The sequence below is a fragment of the Heteronotia binoei genome, chromosome 12 (assembly GCF_032191835.1).
Source record: "Heteronotia binoei isolate CCM8104 ecotype False Entrance Well chromosome 12, APGP_CSIRO_Hbin_v1, whole genome shotgun sequence".
In the NCBI taxonomy this organism is placed as follows: Eukaryota; Metazoa; Chordata; class Lepidosauria; order Squamata; family Gekkonidae; genus Heteronotia; species Heteronotia binoei.
The window spans coordinates 8,380,992-8,403,875 of NC_083234.1; the positions used below are offsets into that span (position 1 = coordinate 8,380,992).

Consider the following 22,884-nt stretch of genomic DNA (forward strand, 5'->3'; position numbering starts at 1 on the left):
CACGGCGGTGGTAGAAGTTACGGCCCAGTTGAGGAGGGATTGGCGTTGAGGAGGGACCGGAGTTTAAGGAAGGAAAACGAGCCCTCTTTCCAGAGCTGGTAGAAAGCCAGCAGAGAGTCATGTGAACGGCTCTGTGCAGCGAAAGGACCGAGTATGGCATCAGAAAGGACAGCAGCAAAGAGACTGGGGACGTTGGTTGCCAGCCTTCGGGTGAGGCCTGGAGATCTCCCAGAATAACAATCAACGGGGCTTTTTTGGGCGGGAGGTAGCAGGAACTCCTTTGCATGTTAGGCCACACCCCCCCAGATGCAGCCAACCCTCCAAGAGCTTACAAGCTCTTCATTACAGGGCCTCTGTAAGCTCTTGGAGGATTGGCTACATCAAAGGGGTGTGCCTAATAGGCAGAGGAGTTCCTGCTACAAAAAAAAAGCCCTGGATCTCCCAGCTGCAGAGATCAGTTCCCCGGGAGGAAATGGCTGTTTGGAGGGTAGGCCGGATGGCATTGTGCTCCACTGAGGTCTCTCCACACCAAATCTCCAGGAATTTCCCTACCTGGAGCTGGCAAGCCTACTTAGAAACCCAGGCTCTAGGAAAGGAAAAGAGGGGGTGTCCCTCATCAAATCGTTCACCTCTGAGAGCTAGCTGTGGCCTTTCCATTATCAGTGACTGCATACCTGGTCTTGCCGTCGAGCGACTGTTCAACAGGTAGCCCAAACTCAATTCCAACCCCCCGAAGAATCAGACGCGTGGGTGATTTCAGGTAGGCTGTTTTGTTAAATTTGTACTTCTAGGCAGACAAAATCTTGCACATGCACCGAAAAATAACGTGTGAAGAGGGCTGGAAATGATGATCAGAGTCTCTTCATGCTGTAGCGTTCCCTTTGCCCTGAGATTGTGTTTTCTGATAGCGGAGTGTGGCCTGTTAGACCTGAAGAAGTGTATTGTGGTTCCGTACAGCAGTTCCTCTGGACTGTGCCCACCCAAAGGCCTCTTGGAGGGAGAGCTAGTTTGGTGTAGTGGTTAGTGTGTGGACTCTTATCTGGGAGAACTGGGTTTGATTCCCCACTCCTCCACTTGCACCTGCTGGAATGGCCTTGGGTCAGCCATAGCTCTGGCAGAGGTTGCCCTTGAAAGGGCAGCTGCTGTGAGAGCCCTCTCCAGGCCCCACCCGCCTCACCGGGTGTCTGTTGTGGGGGAGGGAGATAAAGGAGATTGTGAGCCACTCTGAGACTCTTCGGAGTGGAGGGTGGGATATAAGTCCAATATGTTCATCTACCTCACAGGGTGTCTGTTGTGGGGGAGGAGATAAAGGAGATTGTGAGCCGCTCTGAGACTCTTCAGAGTGGAGGGCGGATATAAATCCAATATCTTCATCTACCTCACAGGGTGTCCTGTTGTGGGGGGAAGGTAAAGGAGATTGTGAGCCGCTCTGAGACTCTTTGAGTGGCGGGTGGGATATAAATCCAGTATCTTCATCTACCTCACAGGGTGTCTGTTGTGAGGGGCGAGGAAAGTAAAGGAGATTGTGAGCCGCTCTGAGACTCTTCAGAGTGGAGGGCGGGATATAAATCCAATATCTTATCCACCTCACAGGGTGTCTGTTGTGGGGGAGGAAGGGAAAGGAGATTGTGAGCCGCTCTGAGACTCCTTGGAGTGGAGGGCGGGATATAAATCCAATATCATCTTCTTCTTCTTCCGTGTGCTTCTCCCCAGGCACGGAGCCCTGGTCCTTCTACTTTGTCAACGGCTTCTTGAACTTCAACGTGGCCTTTGCGCTGGCGTTCCTGGCCTTGCCCTTGACCTTGCTCATGGAGAGTCTGCTGCAGAAGTTTCACGGTGAGTGCCGCGGGCCCTTGCTTGGGGGTCAGGCGGGGGACACTCACGCAGAGGGCTTGAAGAGAGTGGTGCTTCCCCTCCCCCCCCCACCGGAATTCGGCAAATGCCTCCGCAGCCCTCTTGGGGAACAGGGGTTTGGGAGAGCAAACTTTGCAGAATTTCTTCTGCTGGGAATCTTGGGCCCGACCCAAAACGTTAAAGCTGGTTTCCTAACTTTATGAGCACAGAGAAAACAGTACACTCCTGGAAAATGGCACCTCGGAAGGCTAAAGTAGGGTCTGAGTAGGACTGGCCCCCCCAGGGGTCAGGGTCTTTGGTGCCCACTAAACAGCTCCTTGCCTCCTCTCCCCCTCTCTCCCACCGTGCCCATTTGACCTTTCTCCTTTTTGTTTCCATAGTTCTGGGCATTTAATTCCATGGTTGTGGATGTCTCGACTGGGCTAAGCTGTAATTCCGCATCTGGGTTATTCCGTCTGCAGTCGCAGACACTAAATAATGCACTTTCAATCCACTTCCAGTGCACTTTTGTTGGGATGTGAAAATCTGCAACACTTCAGTAATTATAAGAGTTATCCTTGTTGTAGTCGGTCAACAGGAAGTCACATGGACATATGAAGCTGCCTTATACTGAATTAGACCCTTGGTCCATCAAAGTCAGTATTGTCTTCTCAGACTGGCAGCGGCTCTCCAGGGTCTCAGCTGAGGTTTTCACGCCTATTTGCCTGACCCTTTTTTGGAGATGCCGGGGATTGAACCTGGGACCTTCTGCTTACAAGCAGATGCTCTACCACTGAGCCATGGCCCCTCTCCACCTGGGTCCATCAAAGTCAGTCTTGTCTACTCAGACTGGCAGCGGCTCTCCAGGGTCTCAAGCTGAGGTTTTTCACACCTATTTGCCTGGACCCTTTTTTGAGATGCCAGGGATTGAACCTGGGACCTTCTGCTTACCAAGCAGATGCTCTACCACTGAGCCACCATCCCGCCATGTGTTTACTGTAACCTACCTGTTAGCTAGAGCAAAAGCCCACGGAAGTCTGTAGGAGGTCTTAGTTAGATGACCTGCAATTGAGTGTTCTGAGTGGCAATCAGTGCAGTGCCTATTCTGCTTTTCATGGCATCTCTTCCTCCCTTTGTCTAAGCTTGAAGAAGAGAAGCCATTCCTAGATTTGTTCTCTAGCTGTAAAGATGTTGGAAGTTAGTGTCTGTTATTTTTCCAAAGATTTCAGGTTTTCACGGCTGGTAACATCATTAGGGTTTGTAGAATCTTTCGGGATCAAGTGCCGTGTTCTACTGGAGAAAGTTTTCCTTCCAGACGTTTCGTTCTCAGCTGCGGAGAACATCCTCAACGCCACTGAGGATGTTCTCCGCAGCTGAGAACGAAACGTCTGGAAGGAAAACTTTCTCCAGTAGAACACGGCACTTGATCCCGAAAGATTCTACAAACCCTAATCTGTTATTTTTCTTCCCAGTTTACTCTCCCCTTGTAGTTTTCAGTAAAGCAATCATATCCTTTTAACCACACACACGACGGCTGTGTATTCTTTTGCCGCGCTGCTCGTTTTTAGCTCTGCTAAATAATATTTTTCTCTAAGAATAGCCAACAACTTTTCAATTGCATTTTACTGCCTGAACTGGCAAACTCCAGTTGGAAAGTGCATCGGAAGTGGATTGAAGGTGCATTACGGAGTGTGTGTAGTCGCAGCCTCTGAAAACCAACTAGCAAAATTTGGCAAGCCTGCCCTCCACCCCACATTGTTCTGGCCTCTGGGGAACATGTCCTTGCAACCCACGTGCCTGCTGTGCCAGGGGGGGCTGAGATATGCCCACGTTCCTCACTTGAAAAGTTCCCCAAGTATAAGTGGTGGGGGAAAGGAAAGGTCCCCTGTGCAAGCACCAGTCGTTTCTGACTCTGGGGTGACGTTGCTCTCACAACGTTTTCACTGGAGACTTTTTACGGGGTGGTTTGCCATTGCCTTTCCCAGTCCTCTACGCTTCCCCCCCCCCCCAGCAAGCTGGGTCCTCATTTGACTGACCTCAGAAGGATGGAAGGCTGAGTCAACCTCAAGCTGGCTACCTGAAAACCCAGCTTCCACTGGGGATTGAACTCAGGTCATGAGCAGAGCTTAGGACTGCAGTACTGCAGCTTTAACACTCTGCACCACGGAGTTCCAAGAGCTAGGGAAAAGAAAGGTCCCCTGTGCAAGCACGAGTCGTTTCCGACTCTGGGGTGACGTTGCTTTCACATCATTTTCACGGCAGACTTTTTACAGGGTGGTTTGCCATTGCCTTCCCCAGTCTTTTACACTCCCCCCCCCCCCAGCAAGCTGGGTACTCATTTGACCAACCTCGGAAGGGTGGAAGGCTGAGTCAACCTTTGGCCATCTACCTGAATCCAGCTTTCGCTGGAATCGAACTCGGGTCGTAAGCAGAGAGTTCAGATCACTCTGAAGTGGCAGGGGAGGGATCTGTAAAAGAATTCAAGGCGTGGTCTCGCAGGGAGAACCTGCTATGGTTTACTTTTGATTTTTTTTTTTTTAAAGCTAGCAACACCACCAACCTCTGCTGGGCATTTGAATTGCAAAGCAGGAGCGCCAGCCGTTGTGGCCCAACTCGTCTGTGAAACCATCCCAGGCTTCCTCTTTTGTTTAAGAACACAGGAAGTGCGTTCCTGGATCAGATCAAGGGCCACTTGGAGCTCGGAGAGCATCCCAGGAGCCAGCAGATGGCAGGGCTTAGTGGGGGCACCTCTGCTTGGCATGCAGAAGGTCCCAGGCTCAGTCCCCGGCCTCTGTGGTCAAAAGGGCCAGGCGGTAGGTAACGGGAAAGACCTCTGCCTGAAACCACAGAACAGGGGTGTCAAACATGCCCTTCAGGGGCCAAATCAGGCCCCCGGAGGGCTCCTATCAGGCCCCCGGGCAATGGGCTGCCCTCTGCTTCCTTCTCCCCTCTCTCTTGCTTCTTTCTGCATCCCGGCTTGCTTTGCCAGGCTTCCTCAATCGCACAGGAGCTACAGAGCAAAGCCTCTGTTTTCTCCATTGGCTGAGGCTCCTCCCCTGAGGAAGAGGGGATGGTAGAGCTTGTTTTTCCAGTCTCTCTCAATCGTACAACAGAGCTACTAAGCCAAGCCTCTCTTCCTTCCTTCTCCTGGTCCCCTGGGGAAAGCAGGAAAGAGCCAGAGCTTCCTTTGCCCAGTTCCCTGGATCCCATGGGAGAAATACAAAGAAAGCACCTTTAAGACCAACAAGTGCTAACGTTTAAATTATGTTTTAAGGGTTTCTTGAGATATATATATATTTGTGTCTGTGTCCTTTACAAAGTTTATATCTCTGCTACCTAATCTTAAGTAGGGACACACATGGCCCCACCCGACAAGGTCTCATTTATATCAGATCCGGCCCTCGTAACAAATGTGTTCGACACCCTTGCCTTAGAACATTGGTGGCCAAATTGCAGCTCAGGAGCCACACGTGGCTCTTCCACACACATCATGTGACTCTTGAAGCCCCCACCGCCCCATCGGAGGACTTGGAGAAAAGCATTTCTCTCTTTAACGCACGTCTCCAAGCCGAACCAGCCGGCAGCTTGGAGGATGCATTTAAAGAAAGTTGCTTTCTTTCCACCTCTCTCTTCCTTAGGAGAGCCAGTTTGGTGTCGTGGTTAAGTGTGCGAACTCTTATCTGGGAGAACCAGGTTTGATTCCCCACTCCTCCACTTGCACCTGCTGAAACTGCCTTGGGTCAGTCATAGCTCTCGTAGTTGTCCTTGAAAGGGCAGCTTCTGTGAGAGCCCTCTCCAGCCCCGCCCACCTCACAGGGTGTCTGTTGTGGGGGAGGAAGGTAAAGGAGATTGTGAGCTGCTCTGAGACTCTGAGATTCGGAGTGGAGGGTGGAATATAAATCCAATATCTTCATCTACCTTACAGGGTGTCTGTTGTGGGGGAGGAAGGGAAAGGAGATGGTGAGCCGCTCTGAGACTCTTCGGAGTGGAGGGCGGGATATAAATCCAATATCTTCATCTACCTTACAGGGTGTCTGTTGTGGGGGAGGAAGGGAAAGGAGATTGTGAGCCGCTCTGAGACTCTTCGGAGTGGAGGGCGGGATATAAATCCAATATCTTCATCTACCTCACAGGGTGTCCGTTGTGGGGGAGGAAGGGAAAGGAGATGGTGAGCCGCTCTGAGACTCTTCAGAGTGGAGGGCGGGATATAAATACAATATCTTCTTCTTCCTCCTCCCCAATCTATTTGCCTTCCTTCCTGACTTGCAGCTTTCAAACATCTGAAGTTCATGGTCTTGCAGCTGCCAAACATCTGGCATTTATTCTGTGTGGCTCTTACGTTAAGCAAGTTTGACCGCCCCTGCCCTAGAAAGCCGCTTCCAGTCATATTACTGACCCTGATGGACCAAGGGTCTGAGTCAATATAAGGCAGCTTCATAAGGTCCCCCCAGAGGCTGCTCCAACTCCTGGTCAGACACGGTAATAATAATAATAATACTTTTTATTTATATCCCGCCCTCCCCGCAAAGCAGGCTCAGGGCGGCTAACAACATGTAAATACAATGTACAATAGCCTGTACTTTCAGGGAAAGAGCCTTGTGGCGCAGCGTGGTAAAGCTGCAGTACTGCAGTCCTAAGCTCTGCTCAAGACCTGAGCGATCCCGACGGAAGCTGGGTTTTCAGGTCGCCGGCTCGAGGTTGACTCAGCCTTCCATCCTTCCGAGGTTGGTCAAATGAGTCCCCAGTTTGCTGGGGGAAAGTGTAGATGGCTGGGGAAGGCAATGGCAAACCACCCCGTAAAAAAATTGCCGTGAAAACGTTGTAAAAGCAACGTCACCCTCGAGTCGGAAACGGCTGCTGCTTGCACAGGGACTACCTTTTTACTTTCAGGGACGGCCACTAGAGAGCACCAGATGCACACAGTATGCGTCGAGCCTTGTGCTGACTGTTGGAAGCACACACCCACCTCTCTCCGGCTAAGCTCCTCAGCAGAGGCCGAGATTTCACATTTTGTTCCTTTTCTGCTTCGTGTACCTCGCCAGCAGGGGGTCCCTTCTCCGGCACTCCTTGTGGGTGTGCGAAACGCTCACAGCCTTTGATTTGTTTAACACCACCAAGCAGTCTCTTTTGCGGGGCAATTCACATTTTTGACGTGGATCAAAGCTGCCTCCGCAACCCTCACAAATTGGAGTAATTGCTGTTATTTCCCAATAAATGACTTCCTGCTTAATTTAGGGGAGAACTGGGAGGGGGGGGGGGAAGCCGAAGTAAAGAGCGAGGCAAGTGCTGGAGAATTCTTGTGTTCTTGCAGTTGCTTCTGTAAGTAGACAGGGAAGGGTTTGGAAGAGCCCATCCCTAAGAAAGCATCTTTCCCCCCTCGATATCTTAAGCTTCTTAGAGTATTTGGATGAACTTCTGCTGCACTCTGTAGGTAGGTGGCAAATCCCAGAGAGCAGGCTTTTTGATTTTGATTTTCCTATTATTATATTTCTAAATTAGGAGAGAGATGTTTCTGGAACTGGAGAGTGATTGTTAATTATAAGTACAGGAAGAAGAAGAGTGAGAGCCAGTTTGGTGTAGTGGTTAAGTGTGTTGTGAGTCTCTTATCTGGGAGAACCGGGTTTAATTCCCCACTCCCTCCACTTGCACCTGCTGGAATGGCCTTGGGTCAGCCAGAGCTCTCTTACCTGGGAGAGCCGGGTTTGATTCCTCGCTGTTCACTTGCAGCTGCTGGAATGGCCTTGGGTCAGCCAGAGCTCTCTTACCTGGGAGAGCCGGGTTTGATTCCCCCACTCCTCCACTTGCAGCTGCTGGAATGGCCTTGGGTCAGCCAGAGCTCTCTTACCTGGAGAGCCGGGTTTGATTCCCCCCTCCTCCACTTGCAGCTGCTGGAATGGCCTTGGGCCAGCCAGAGCTCTCTTACCTGGGAGAGCCCGGGTTTGATTCCCCACTCCTCCACTTGCAGCTGCTGGAATGGCCTTGGGTCAGCCAGAGCTCTCTTACCTGGGAGAGCCGGGTTTGATTCCCCCCTCCTCCACTTGCACCTGCTGGAATGGCCTTGGGTCAGCCATAGCTCTCGCAGGAGCTATCTTTGAAAGGGCAGCTGCTGTGAGAGCCCTCTCAGCCCCACCCACCTCACAGGGTTTCTGTTGTGGGGAGAGGAATACGATAGGAGATTGTAAGCCACTCTGAGTCTCTGATTCAGGGAGAAGGGCTGGATATAAATCTGCAATTCTTCTTCTTCTTCTTTATACCCTGCTTTTCTCAAAGTGACTTATGAACATTATGAAGCCGCCTTCTACTGAATCAGACCCTCGGTCCATCAGAGTCAGTCTTGTCTACTCAGACTGGCAGCAGCTCTCCAGGGTCTCAACTGAGTCTTTCATAACCTATTTGCCTGGACCCTTTTTAGTTGGAGATGCCGGGGATTGACATGAGACCTTCTGCTTACCGAGCAGATGCTCTACCCACTGAGCCACAGCCCCATTCATGGCTCTCCCGGGTCTCAAGCTGGGTTCTTCACGCCTATTTGCCTGGACCCTTTTTAGTTGGAGATGCCGGGGATTGAACATGAGACCTTCTGCTTACCGAGCAGATGCTCTACCACTGAGCCACAGCCCCATTCATGGCTCTCCAGGGTCTCAAGCTGAGGTTCTTCATGCCTATTTGCCTGGACCCTTTTTAGTTGGATATGCCGGGGATTGAACCTGGGACCTTCTGCTTACCAAGCAGATGCTCTGCCACTGAGCCATGGCCCCTCTCCATCCTGGGTCTATCAAAGTCAGTCTTGTCTACTTAGACTGGCAGCGGTCTCCAGCAGAAATTTTTCTTTACTATACACTGTTTTCCAGGCTTTCTCCAATTTATTTCATTACTAGAACGCTACTGTTCTTTCTCCATCTTTCAGCAATGAAACCCAGTGAAACAATGAAATGCTGAAAGAAGGAGAAAGAAACAGTAGCGTTCTAGTAATGAAATAAACCAGAGACCAGCCTGGAAAACAGTGTATAGTAAAGAAATAAGGCACCATCCGACTACTGCATTCAAAATTAATAAGACGGTCCCAAAGGAAGGATCATAAAGGATCCAAAACGAGAACGGAACGGTTTTGCATCGTCGGACTGTATTGTTGGAAAGAACCTGATATCATCTTATGGACAGTAGCGAAGTTGTACGCTTTGGATGGTATTTGTCGCTGAATTTGTTGCTGAAATTTACATTGTAATACTATGTTGTGAATGGAAAGCATTGTGATTATATTTTGAGAATTGTTTTGCAACACGGAGAGTCTCTTGTCTGTTCTTCCACGCTCCAGCATCTTGTGTTCAAAGGAGGGCATCACGACCTCCCAAAATGACAGCGGTACTGCAGAGATCGGTTCCCCTGGAGAAAATGGCTGCTTCAGTTCAGAGGGTGGGCTTGGTGGCATTTCACCCCACTGAGGTCTCTCCCCTCCCCTAGCTCTGCCCAAATCTCCAGGTTTCCCCCAACCCAGAGTTGGCAACCCTCGCTCAGATCATGCTCACTCTTTAGCAGCCTGGATCCCTTTCCTCCTCAAACAGCCCTTGCTAGAAAGGTGAAGCAGCCGGTGGAGAGCTGGGCAGAGGGAGGGTTCCAACCTAACCAAGCCCCTCCCAGGTTCTTTCCCTCCTCAAGCCCCGCCTGTTTGTGCCTTCCAGTTCAGAACCTGGGCCGCCCTTACTGGCTGACGCTTTCTCCCATGTACCATCTGGATCCTGATCTTCTTCAGCCAGCCCCACAAAGAAGAGAGATTCCTGTACCCCATCTACCCCCTCATTTGTCTCTGTGGAGCTGTGGGGCTCTCGGCCCTCCAGGTGCGTTTTTGTGGGAGGCGGGGGGGCAGGGGAGGGGTGGGGGAGGGGTCCGGACAGCAGGCAGCCCAGAAAGACTCCTGAGGCCCAAACTCTGCCACAGCACCCCTGAGGCCTTGGCAGCCACGAGGGCAAGAAGCTGCTCCTGGCAGGGTGAGCTGCTCCGGAGTCAAATTCTCAGAATCTCTGCAAAATTCTCTCTCTCTCTCTCCTTCCTCCCTCTCTCATCCTCCCTCCCTTTCTCTCTGCTCTCCCTCCCTCTCATCCCCTTCTTCCCTCTCCCTCCCTCTCTCTCCCTTCCTCCCTCCCTCCCTCTCTCCCTTCCTCCCTCCCTCCCTCTCCCTCTCTCTCCCCTTCCTCCCTCCTCCGTCCCTCCCTCTCTCCCCTCCTTCCCCCTTTCTCCCTCCCTCTCTCCCCTTCCTCCCTCTCCCTCTCTCTCCCTCTCTCCTCCCTCTACCCTCTCTCCCTCCCTCTCCTCTCTCTCTCTCCCTCCCCCTCCCTCCCTCTCTCTCCCCTCCCTCCCTCTTTCTCTCTCCCTCCCTCTCTGCCTCCCTCCCTCTCTTCTTTCTCTCTCTCTCCCTCCCTCCCTCTCCCTTCCTCCCTCCCTCCCTCTCTCCCCTTCCTCCCTCCCTCTCCCTCTCTCCCCTTTTTCCTCCCTCCGTCCTCCCTCTCTCCCCTCCTTCCCCCTTTCTCCCTCCCCCTCTCTCCCCTTCCCTCCCTCTCCCCCTCTCTCCCTCCCTCTCCCTCTCTCCCTCCTCTCCTCTCTCTCCCTCCCCCTCCCTCCCCCTCTCTCCCCTCCCTCCCTCCCCCTTTCTCTCTCCCTCCCTCTCTGCCTCCTCCCTCTCTCTCCTCTCTCTCCCTCCCCCTCCCTCTCTCTCCCCCTCCCTCCCCTCCCCCTTTCTCTCTCCCTCCCTCTCTGCCTCCCTCCCTCTCTCTTTCTCTCTCTCTCTCTCCCTCCCTCTCCCTTTCTCTCTCTCTCCCTCCCTCTCTCTCACCCTCTCCCTCTCCGCAGCAGCCTTCCATTTGGGCACTCCGTCCCCTGTGCAATCTTTTTCTGTCCAGCCAGAATGCTCTGCTTCATTGAGTGACATGAATAGCAGCCATTTTTTACAGCCCTGGCGGTTGATTTCTCCTGGCGGCAGTTTGGACGGCGAGAGGCCTGCCGTCGTCTCTGCTTTCTGCCCAGCAGAACTGCAGAATATCCCGGGGCGTTTGCTTCCCTTCTCGTTTTGGCCGTTGGGGAATGAAAGCTGCCTCCTCGCCTCCTGTTTTCTCCCTGGGCCGCCCAGTTGTGTGGTGCGCACCCCGAACCTCACACTCCAACAGGGTTCACGAGGCGATGAACTTAAAATAATTTTAAAACATATGATCGATTAAAAAATGCAGTTAAAATTATAAAATAATTAAAACCGGGGCTCCGTTTTTCGTAGGAAAAGCCCAGCAGGAACTCATCTGCATATCAGGCCACACCCCCTGATGCCAAGGCAGCCAGAACCTGCGTTCCTGTGCGTTCCTGCTCCCAAAAAGCCCTGATTGAAACACATAAGCAACACTAGAAGGTGGAGAGTAACTGTTACTGGAGGGGGGGGGTGGTTATGCCACACAAAACAAAGAAGTCTTCTCCTCCTGGTGAGAGACGCTGACAGAGGGAGACAGACAGATTTCTCTGGGAAGGAGGCCCAGTTTTGGTAGCCTGACTGAGAAGGCCCATTCTGGGCTGCTATCCGTCTGGCTTCAGAATGACAGGAGCAACCAAAGCCTCCAGAGATGACCGGGAGTGAGTCAATTTTGTATTTTGGAAGGAGGTGGTCTGTGAGGTCTGTTGGTACCAGGCCATTCTGGGCTTTAAAAGTCAATGCCAGCACTTTGAGCTGAGCCCAGAAGCAAACTGGCATTAGTGCGGGCAGGCCTGCCTTTTTTGGGAAAGAAGAGGAGAAGAGGCAGCACCAAGCCGGGCCTGCTCCGTGGCCGGTCGGCTTCTCTGCTGACGTCTCCCTACTTTGGCACGCTCGTCTGGGATCGGAGAAGGATTCAGAGCAGCCAGCAGAGTGGAGAGACTGCCCAGTGAGCCGCCCAGTGGATGCGGCCCAGGTCTCAAGTATTCCTTGGGATGTTTCGCACCTGATAACTGGAGTGGGGGGGAGATGTTCAAGGCGTGCCCGTTTGAAGGTGGCACCCCAGGGAGTTCTGCAATGGGTGCCTATATTTGGAAGTCGGGGTGACGTGGTGCCCGGCCTGTGAGAAGGTCCTTTCCTGCACCAGTGCAAAGATAACTTGATGTGAGAAGTGGCCTCGAGCAGACTCTGCCTGACTCACTTCTCCACCCCATAAATTCTCATTTTATTGACGCGATTTCCAGGCCTGCCGTTCTCTGCACGGGGGACCCCAAAGCCGCTTATTGTATCATTCTCTTTAGAACCGAGTGTGACTCCAGCGGCATCTTTCAGAGGAACAAAGTTTCATTCTGCGTATGCATGCGCACGAAGCTCACACCCCGAATGAAACTTTGTTGGCCTAAAAGGTGCCGCTGGACTCTTGACTTTGTTCTGCTTCTTCGAGCAACACCTGGCTCTGCTCTGCTTCTCGGGCTGAGAGGGTGGGACTGGCCCAAGGGCACCCCGTGAGCTGCTGTGGCAAAGCAGAGATTTAGGCCTGGGTCTTTCACACATCCTGTGTGGCTCTTGAAGCCCTCACTGCCCCATCAGCTGGCCTGGAGAAGGCAGTTCTCTCTTGAAATCACTTCTCCAACAGCCAGCCTGCAGCTTGGAGAGAACATTTAAGTTAAAGTTGCTTTCTTTCCACTTCTCTCTCCCCTCATGTATTTTCCTCCCTTCCCTTCCCTTCCCCCCTCCCTCCCTCCCTCCCTCCCTCCCTCCCTCCCTCCCTTCCTTCCTTCCTTCCTTCCTTCCTTCCTTCCTTCCTTCCTTCCTTCCTTCCTTCCTTCCTTTTCCTCCTCCCTTCCCCCCCCTCCCTTCCCTTCTCCCCCTCCCTTCCCCCCCTCCCTTCCCTTCTCCCCCTTCCCTTCCCTTCTCCCCCCTCCCTCGCTCCCTCCTCCCTTCCCTTCCCTCCCCCCTCCCTTCCCTTCTCCCCCCTTCCCTTCTCCCCCCTTCCCTCCCCCCCTTCCCTTCCCTTCTCTCCCTCCCTCCTTCCTTCCTTCCTTCCTTCCTTCCTTCCTTCCTTCCTTCCTTCCTTCCTTCCTTCCTTCCTTCCTTCCTTCCTTCCTTCCTTCCTTCCTTCCTTCCTTCCTTCCTTCCTTCCTCCCCTCCCCCTCCCCTCCCCTCCTCCAAACTCTGACATTCTTGTTTTGAGGCTCTCAAACATCTGACATTTATTCTATAAGAACATAAGAATAAGCCATGTTGGATCAGGCCAGTGGCCCATCCAGTCCAACACTCTGTATCACACAGTGGCCAAAATACACACACACACACACAAACACTGTGGCTAATAGCCACTGATGGACCTCTGCTCCATATTCTATGTGGCTCTTATGTTAATCAAGTTTGGCCACTCCTGTCCTAGACAGACATTCTGACCACTGCACCACCCCCACCGCCCCACCGGCCACCTTGTTTGTTTGGAGCCTCAGTGCCATTCTTGTCTTCCCTCTCCGCTCCTCAGAAGTGCTACCACTTTATATTCCAACGCTACCGCCTGGAGCACTACACCGTCTCTTCGAACTGGCTGGCGCTGGGGACCGTCTTCGTCTTCGGGCTGCTCTCCTTGTCTCGCTCCGTGGCGCTGTTCAGAGGTTGGTGCAGGAAAGCTTTCTTAGTTAGTTGCAAAACCATCAGCAGATATCCCCAAAAGTTTCCGAGGTGGCCTGCTCCTTGCTCATGCCGCCAGGCTCCCTCCCAGGCTGCCTGGGGGAGCGCGGGGGCCGCCTGCACCCCAAGAAGGTGCTGCGCCTGTGGAGAGAGGAGTCTTTGGAGACTGACTCAGATGCTCCTTTGCGCTGGAGATTCACCAAAGCCTCAGACCAGGGATCTTGGGGGGCACCGTCAGAACAAGGATATAGACAAGCTGGAACGGGTCTAGAGGAGGGCGATGAAGATGGCGAGGGGTCTGGAGACCAAGTCCTATGAGGAAAGGTTGAAGGAGCTGGGGACGTTTAGCCTGGAGAGGAGGCGGCTGAGATGGGATATGATCACCATCTTCAAGGACTTGAAGGGCTGTCCTATAGAGGATGGGGTGGAATTGTTTTCTGTGGCCCCAGAAGGTAGGACCAGAACCAGTGGGTTGAAATTAAATCCAAAGAGTTTCCGGCTCAACATTAGGAAGAACTTCTTGATCTTTAGAGCGATTCCTCAGTGGAACAGGCTTCCTCCTTGGGAGGTGGTGGGCTCTCCTTCCTTGGAGGTTTTTAAACAGAGGTTAGATGGCCATCTGACAATAATGTGGATCCTGTGAGGGAGGGAGGTGTTTGTGAGTTTCCTACATTGTGCAGGGGGTTGGACTAGATGATCATGGAGGTCCCTTCCAACTCTATGATTCTAGCCTGAGCCACCCAGGTGAGAGGTTTTTTTGTCATTAAAGGTAAAGGTAGTCTCCTGTGCAAGCACCAGTCGTTTCCGACTCTGGGGTGACGTTGCTTTCACAACGTTTTCACGGCAGACTTTTTTACGAGATGGTTTGCCATTGCCTTCCCCAGTCATCTACACTTTCTCCCCAGCAAGCTGGGGTCTCATTTGACCAACCTCCAAAGGATGGAAGGCTGAGTCAACCTGGAGCCGGCTACCTGAAACCAGCTTCCACCGGGATCAAACGCAGGTCGTGAGCAGAGAGTTCAGACTGCAGTACTGCAGCCTTTCCACTCTGTGCCACGGGCATTTGTCATTACAAGGACTGAATTAGGCGAAGTCTGCAGCTTTCAGCACCGCCTTCTGTTTACAGGCTCAGCCCAGTTGGATTTCTCTGAGCCTGAAGTGGCCATTAAAGGAGAATTGATTGGGGGAGGGGAGGATGTTTGCGTCTCAAGACTTTGGAACACTCCCTTCCCCTGTACAGTTTTGGGCTGCTCCTCTCCGTTTTAAGTGGTTCCGAGCGTTGTCCGGTCCCTGATCGAGAATATTTCTTCCCTGCAGGTTACCACGGCCCTCTTGACCTTTACCCGGAATTCCATCGAATTGCTACCAACCCCTCCATCCACACAGTGCCGGAGGGGAGGCCGGTCCACGTTTGCGTCGGCAAGGAATGGTATCGGTTTCCCAGCAGCTTCCTCCTGCCGGAGAAGTAAGTATTGCGGTGGAATCTGAGCAGAGTCGATCGCAGGTGTCTTTGCCCCTTTCCGATACCCGGGCATTATGCTGCCCACGAGGGCAGCCAAGGTTAAATTGGTGAGTGGGCCAGCCCACCCCGACTGCCACATCCTCTGCGCATGCTCGGATACCTGTTAAGACTTGGGCTTCAGCTACTGCAAGCCACAGAGAAAAGGATCGGGGCCAGTATTGGGTAGCAATAATAGGAAGGGATTGTGACTCACAGTTTTCCCTCTCAGCTGAGTTAGCGTGAGCTAGCTCACAGATCTTTAGCCCTCCAGCTCACACATTTTTGTCTTAGGTCAGGAAGGATGACCCCAGACCGCACTTAATTTATGCCGTAGCTCACAAACTTTAATGCCAGGAGCTCACAAAGTAGAATTTTTGCTCACAAGACTCCGCAGCTGAGAGGGGACATTAATTGTGAGGCTGCAAAAATTCACCTGATGGCCATATGCACGACAGGATCACGATCTTTCGTGCGCCAGCACACCTCTTCAGACACTTCAGAAACTTGCACATGAAAGCTCGTTCCTTGAATAAATTTTTGTTGGTCTTAAAGGTGCCACTGAACTCACAGGTTTTTGTCTTCGCTCAGGAAAGATGGCCCCAGAGCACCGTAATTGGCGCAGCAGCTCACGACTTTCATGCCAGGAGCTCACAAAGTAGAATTTTTGCTCACAAGGCTCTGAAGCTGAGAGGGAACATTAATTACGAGGCTGTAAAAATTCACCCGCTTGCCATATGCGCAGCGGGATCATATCAATCTGCCACAGAAGGCAGAGCATGGGCCAGTCTAGAGCAGTCTGTACCTTGCTTGGCAGGCCTTTTTTATTTTTATTATTATTTTGGCATTTTTAAAATGTGTGTGTGTATACCTGGAAGTCATGGCGACCTCTAATGACTGACCCGTTGGGGCCCTGGAGGTGGCTGAATAAAGCCTGCCTCTGCCACCCCGACTGCTGATATTCCAAGTCCATCCGAGTACTTGCCGAAGTCGACCCTGCTTAGTTTCTGAAGTCTGCCCCTTGCTTGGGATTGGTTGTTTGCAAGTGAAGAAGAATACCCCAGGTTTTAATCCGCCTTTTCCCTCCCAACGGCTGTAGCTGGCAGCTTCAGTTTATTCCATCGGAATTCCGGGGCCAGTTGCCCAAACCCTTTGCCAAAGGACCGGCGGCCACCCGCATCATTCCGGCCGATATGAACGACCAAAACCGGGAAGAGCCCTCCCGATACGTGAGTATCACCACCTCTGTCCTCTGACTCAGAGTCCCTCACCCCAGCTGGAATAGAGCATTTGCTAGTAGAGAAGAAGCCCAGGACTGGCCTGCTTAAAATTTTACACTTAAGTGGCTTTGAGCTAATTTGCTGTCAAGAGAATGGCTTGCTCGAAACTAAGAATGAATGAATGAATGAATGAATGAATGAATGAATGAATGAATGAATGATTATAGAGAGTAGCAGAGCAATTGGCCATCTATAACAGGGGTGGCCAACGGTAGCTCTCCAGGTGTTTTTTGCCTACAACTCCCATCAGCCCCAGCCAGCATGGCCAATGGCTGGGGCTGATGGGAGTTGTAGGGGAAAACATCTGGAGAGCTATCGTTGGCCACTCCTGATCTATAAGAACAGCTTGCTTCTAATAAAAATATTGCAGAAAGCTATTGCGTCAGGATGAGGCTTGTGCGTCTGGATAAATGAATATGTTTGGATTGGGTTAAGCTCCTAATAGAAATATATATTAAGATAGAAGGCGTTGCGGAAGAGCATTAATATTGGGTTGTTACAAGAGGCTGGTAACCTTGGAAGAAATATAGGAAGGATTACTCCCAAGGAAGTCCATTGACGAAATGAGCCTGCATCCAGGTACTCACAGACCTTTCTTGTGATATCGGAATGTGAGAATGGACTTGTTATTTCTAGTGAAGTACAAAAAAGATATTAAAAAGGTTTTTAAATGGTTTTATCAAACATTGTTAGCCAGTACACCACAGTATTTGTTTCTTTCATTGCCTCACCCCAGCCTGGCATTCCGGTTTGAGGTCTCATGGCGATGTGAAGCTTGAACTTCCCCTCTGTGGCTTTGTACTTAGAGCTGTACTTAGAGCCAGTTTGGTGCAGTGGTTAAGTGCGCGTACTCTTACCTGGGAGAACCGGGTTTGATTCCCCACTCCTCCACTTACAGTCGCTGGAATGGCCTTGGGTCAGCCATAGCTCTTGCAGAGCTGTCCTTGTGAGAGCCAGTTTGTTGTAGTGGTGAAGTGTGTGGACTCCTATCTGGGAGAACTGGGTTTAATTCCCCACTCCTCTGCTTGCAGCTGCTGGAATGGCCTTGGGTCAGCCATAGCTCTGGCAGAGGTCGTCCTTGAAAGGGCAGCTGCTGGGAGAGCCCTCTCAGCCCCACCTACCCCACAGGGTGTCTGTTATGGGGGGAGAAGATATAGTTGATTGTAAGCCGCTCTGAGTCTCTGATTCAGAGAGAAGGGTGGGGTATAAATCTGCAGTCCTCCTCCTCCATGACCTGAGGGGGGATTCTCTGATTGCTTTGGGTTCTGTAGCAGGTAACGTGACTCTCAGCGCTCCCTAAGAAAGAATTTGTTGCCAGCTTATTCTACGAAACAGATAAAGGCATAAAACCAGTGAAACAGACATAGTCTTGGGGGCTGTTCAGAATCGACCCTCCTTCCAGCTGCGGTGCTCCCGACGCCCCGGTTCTGAACAATCCACGGTAGAAATCAAGTCAGTGGGATTTCAGCAGCTGTTGCTTCCAAACAGAAGGCAAATTTCCGGGCTCTTTGGCATGTCCAAGCATGCAGGAGAACCCGGCTCATTTGCCTGCTCATCAGCGTGTTGCGACACGCCAAAGAGGCCCCAAGCGTTGTTTGTATGTGTTATCGCACAGGCAACAGCATGTGTTTCGAAGGCACCAAACAACCACCGCAAAACCCCACTGCAGGGACCTTTGACCCTCGCAAAGGCAGAGGGTGCTGACCTGAACTCTCCCTCTCTTCCCAGTTTGACATTTCCAAATGCCACTACCTGGTGGATTTAGACACGCCGGTGGAAACACCCCGGGAGCCGAGATACGCTGCTAATAAGGACGAATGGATCAGTATTGCTTACAAGCCTTTCCTAGATAGTTCCAGGTAAGTGGCCATTGAATCCCAGCTCTGTGGGAAGCAGATAAAGGTATGTTGGAGAGAGCCAGTTTGGTGTAGTGGTTAAGTGCGTGGACTCTTATCTGGGAGAAGAAGAAGATATTGGATTTATATCCCGCCCTCCACTCCGAAGAGTCTCAGAGCGGCTCACAATCTGCTTTCCCTTCCTCCCCCACAACAGACACCCTGTGAGGTAGATGAAGATATTGGATTTATATCCCACCCTCCACTCCAAAAAGTCTCAGAGTGGCTCACAATCTCCTTTCCCTTCCTCCCCCACAACAGACACCCTGTGAGGTAGATGAAGATATTGGATTTATATCCCGCCCTCCACTCCGAAGAGTCTCAGAGCGGCTCACAATCTCCTTTACCTTCCTCCCCACAACAGACACCCTGTGAGGTGGGTGGGGCTGAGAGGGCTCTCACAGCAGCTGCCCTTTCAAGGACAACCTCTGCCAGAGCTCCGGCTGACCCAAGCCCATGCTAGCAGGTGCAAGTGGAGGAGTGGGGAATCAAACCCGGTTCTCCCAGATAAGAGTCGGCACACTTAACCACTACACTCCTCCACTTGCAGCCGCTGGAATGGCCTTGGGTCAGCCATAGCTCTTGCAGGAGTTGTCCTTATAAGGGTAGCATCTGGGAGAGCTCTCTCAACCCCACCCACCTCACAGGTGGGTGTCTGTTGTGGGGGTAGGAAGGTAAAGGAGATTGTGACCGCTCTGAGACTCTTCAGAGTATAGGGTGGGACATAAATGCAACGTTGTCTTCATCTTCTTGGGTGCAGTGGGGGAAACTGTTGACACTTGGGCATCGCTTCCTGGGGGGAGAAAGGCCTGCTGGGGTCTCTTTATGCATGCGTGGACTTGTCTGCAGAGGCCCCTCTCTGTGTAGTGACAGCCACACCACGGGCACCGCTGTTGAGGGGTGGGCTGAAGTTGTCCCCAGTGGTTTTCCTTCACCATGACCCAGGGTGCGACCAGAACTGCAGTGGAAACAGAACCGTGGAACCCTGTTCAAGTTCTAGAAGGAATCTGGCCCTAAGAGCCAGCATCATGTCGTGTTTAAGAGTGGTGGACTCCAGTCTGGAGAACCACATTTGATTCCTTATTCCTCTGCAGGAAGCTAGCTGGGTGACCTTGGGTCAGTCACCATTCTCTCAGATCCCTCTCGGCCCCACCTACCTCACAGGGTGCTGTTGTGGGGGGAGAGGAAGGGAAAGCTGCTTTGTAAGCTGCTTTGGGACTCCTTCAGGTAGAGAAAAGCGGTGTATAAAACCTTCCTCTCCTCTTCTACTACTTGGCTGGGGTATCTTCTGGCAACCATGGGCTGCTTGCCCCCTCCACCTGCTCTACCACGAGAGGTTGAGTTGATGGGGGGTGGGGGGGCGGGCAGGAGAATTCGATCCCATGCTTTCACTCCCAGGGGTCCATTTCTTCTTTTCTGCTGTCCTTGACAGCCCTGGTCATAAAAACCTAAGAGGAGCCATGTTGGATCAGGCCAGTAGCCCATCCGGTCCAAGATTCTGTGGCACACAATGGCCAAAAAACCCAGGTGCCATCATGAGGTCCACCAGTGGGGCCAGGACACCAGAAGCCCTCCCACTGTGCCCCCCCCAAGCACCAAGAAGACAGAGCATCGCTGCCCCAGACATAAGAACATAAGAGAAGTCATGTTAGATCAGGCCAGTGGTCCATCCAGTCCAACACTCAGTGTCACAGAAGAACATAAGAGAAGCCATGTTGGATCAGGCCAATGGCCCATCCAGTCCAGCACTCTGTGTCACATAAGAACATAAGAGAAGCCATGTTGGATCAGGCCAGTGGTCCATCCAGTGCAGCGCTCTGTGTCACAGAAGAACATAAGAGAAGCCATGTTGGATCAGGCCAGTGGTCCATCCAGTCCAACACTCTGTGTCACATAAGAACACAAGAGAAGCCATGCTGGATCAGGCCAATGGCCCATCCAGTCCAGCACTCTGTGTCACAGAAGAACATAAGAGAAGCCATGTTGGATCAGGCCAGTGGTCCATCCAGTCCAGCACTCTGTGTCACAGAAGAACATAAGAGAAGCCATGTTGGATCAGGCCAGTAGTCCATCCAGTCCAACACTCTGTGTCACATAAGAACACAAGAGAAGCCATGCTGGATCAGGCCAGTGGTCCATCCAGTCCAACACTCAGTGTCACAGAAGAACACAAGAGAAGCCATGTTGGATCAGGCCAGTGGTCCATCCAGTCCGACACTCTGTGTCACATAGTGGCCAAAACCCCAAGTGCCATCAGGAGGTCCACCAGTGGGGCCAGGACATTAGAAGCCCTCCCACTGTGCCCCCCACCCTCAAACACCAAGAATACAGAGCATCACTGCCTCAGACAGAGAGTTCTAGCAGTATGCTGTGGCTAATAACCACTTATGGACTTAACAGCGCATAAGCCACCCACACACAACCATTTGGGAACCGGAAAGCACATCTCAGTTCTCAAACACACAAGGAAAGGAAAGGTCCCCTGTGCAAGCACTAGTCATTTCCGACTCTAGGGTGACGTTGCTTTCACAACGTTTTCATGACAGACCTTTTACGGGGTAGTTTGCCATTGCCTTCCCCAGTCATCTATACTTTCCCCCCAGCAAGCTGGGGACTCATTTGACTGACTTCGGAAGGCTGGACGGCTGAGTCAACCTCGAGCCGGCTGCCAGAAAACCCAGCTTCCACTGGGGATCAAACTCAGGTCATGAGCAGAGCTTGGGACTGCAGTACTGCAGCTTTAACACTCTGTGTAGTCTTAATGGAATGTTCAACTATGCCAGTTCAAAAGAGAAGCCTTGTTGGATCAGGCCAATGGCCCATCGAGTCCAGCACTCTGTGTCACACAGTGGCCAAAACCCAGGTGCCATCAGGAGGTCCATCAATGGGCCAGACTAGAAGCCCTAGCACCAAGAATATAGAGCATCACTGCCCCAGACATAAGAACATAAGAGAAGCCATGTTGCATCAGACCAATAGCCCATACAGTCCAACACTCTGTGTCACACAGTGGCCAAAAACCCCAGGCGCCATTAGGAGGTCCACCAGTGGGGCCAGGGCACTAGATGCCCTCCCACTGGTGCCCCTCCAAGCGCCAAGAATACAGAGCATTATTGTTCCAGACAAAAGAACCTAAGAGAAGCCATGTTGGATCAGGCCAGTGGCCCATCCAGTCCAACACTCTGTGTCACACAGTGGCCAAAAACTCCAGGCGCCATCAGGAGGTCCACCAGTGGGGCCAGGGCGCTAGAAGTCCTCCCACTGTTGCCCCCCCCCCTCCCAAGCACCAAGAATACAGAGCATCACTGCCAACTTTCCTCCGTGTCTTGGCATTCTTCGGGCACTTCCTTTTGGAGCCAAAGAGAGAGGCGGGGCCCCGCCGAGAGCTCTGCAACAACCCCTTCACCCTCCCCGCCAGCCTGCAGTTGGCGGCCGTCAGCCTGGCTCGTCAGAACCGTCTGGCTTCCCCGGAACTCCCCACGCTTCCCTCTGTCTCTCTCTAAACAGAAAGAAGAAGATGGAGCGTGACTGCGAATTGTTACCTTTTATAAAATAGCTTGATGAGTGGGTGGAGGGACAGCAGCAACTGTGAGAATCTCCCCGAGGATCAGAACGGTGCGAGATGCGTTCACAGCTAGAGAAACTTGATTGTCGGCTGTTGGGGGGGGGGGGGGGGAAGGGCAGCCTCTTGGTCTGCGTCTCCCACTGCTCAGTCTGGTTTGCTCTGCGTCCCGCCATCAGAAGGGGGCAGACTCTCGGTACATATGAACATATGAAGCTGCCTTCGACTGAATCAGACCCCCCTGGGTCCATCAAAGTCAGTCTTGTCTACTCAGACTGGCAGCGGCTCTCCAGGGTCTTAAGCTTAGGTTTTTCACGCCTCTTTGCCTGGACCCTTTTTAGTTGGAGATGCCGAGGATTGAACCTGGGACCTTCTGCTTACCAAGCAGATGCTCTACCACTGAGCCACCGTCCCTCCCTAAATTTCCGTAATGCCTTGTAGGGGGGGGGCAGCTTTTCAGTTGCCCCCCACTCTGTAGTCCCTGTCAGTTTAGAACAGCTCTGGTGCTTTTGTTTGTTTCTTTAATGTTGCTGTTTAATTCGATTTATACCCCGCCAAGGTGGACTCGGGGCGGCTTACATCAGAGTCCTAGCGTGCTATGATCACAGTCATAAAAACCATAAGACCATTTAAATATATAAGCTGAAACACATAGATTAAAACAATATACAGCAGGGGTGGCCAACGGTAGCTCTCCAGATGTTCTTTTTGCCTACAACTCCCATCAGCCCCAGCCATTGGCCATGCTGGCTGAGGCTGATGGGAGTTGTAGGTAAAAAAACATCTGAAGAGCTACCGTTGACCACTCCTGATATGCAGCATTGGTGCTGACACGTTAGATGTTCCTCATAGTTCCTGGATGGTGGTTATTCCAGAATTCTCCTACGGTAGATTGAAGGCCTGCCGGAAGAGTACAATCTTACAGACCTTGCGGAACTGGGCGAGGTTGTGCAAGGCCCTAACCTCTTCCGGCAGTTGATTCCACCAGGACGGGGCTGCCACTGAAAAGGCCCCGATCCCTGGTAGTCACTCATCTTGCCTCCCTCAGCCCGGGAATCACTAGGAGATGTTGGGATCCAGATCTTAGTACCCTCTGGGAAATGTGTGGGGATGGACGGGTCCCTCAAGTAAATGGTTCCTCAGCCATCCAGGGCTTTAAAAGTAATAACTAGCACCTTTCTGAAGAGGGAAGGGTGGAATCAGTCAGGATATCACGT

The 22,884-nt window shown here is 52.1% G+C and overlaps 1 protein-coding gene across 1 annotated transcript in view; it reads left to right on the forward strand.

The window, feature by feature from the left end:
* ALG9 (ALG9 alpha-1,2-mannosyltransferase) overlaps positions 1–22,884 on the forward strand; it is a 54,411-nt gene that overhangs the window by 26,976 nt on the left and 4,551 nt on the right. Inside the window, 7 exon segments of the mRNA XM_060250453.1 lie at positions 1,714–1,836; positions 9,513–9,559; positions 9,561–9,668; positions 13,287–13,416; positions 14,750–14,897; positions 16,030–16,159; positions 17,939–18,069. Of these exon segments, the coding sequence (XP_060106436.1) occupies positions 1,714–1,836; positions 9,513–9,559; positions 9,561–9,668; positions 13,287–13,416; positions 14,750–14,897; positions 16,030–16,159; positions 17,939–18,069 (817 nt within the window).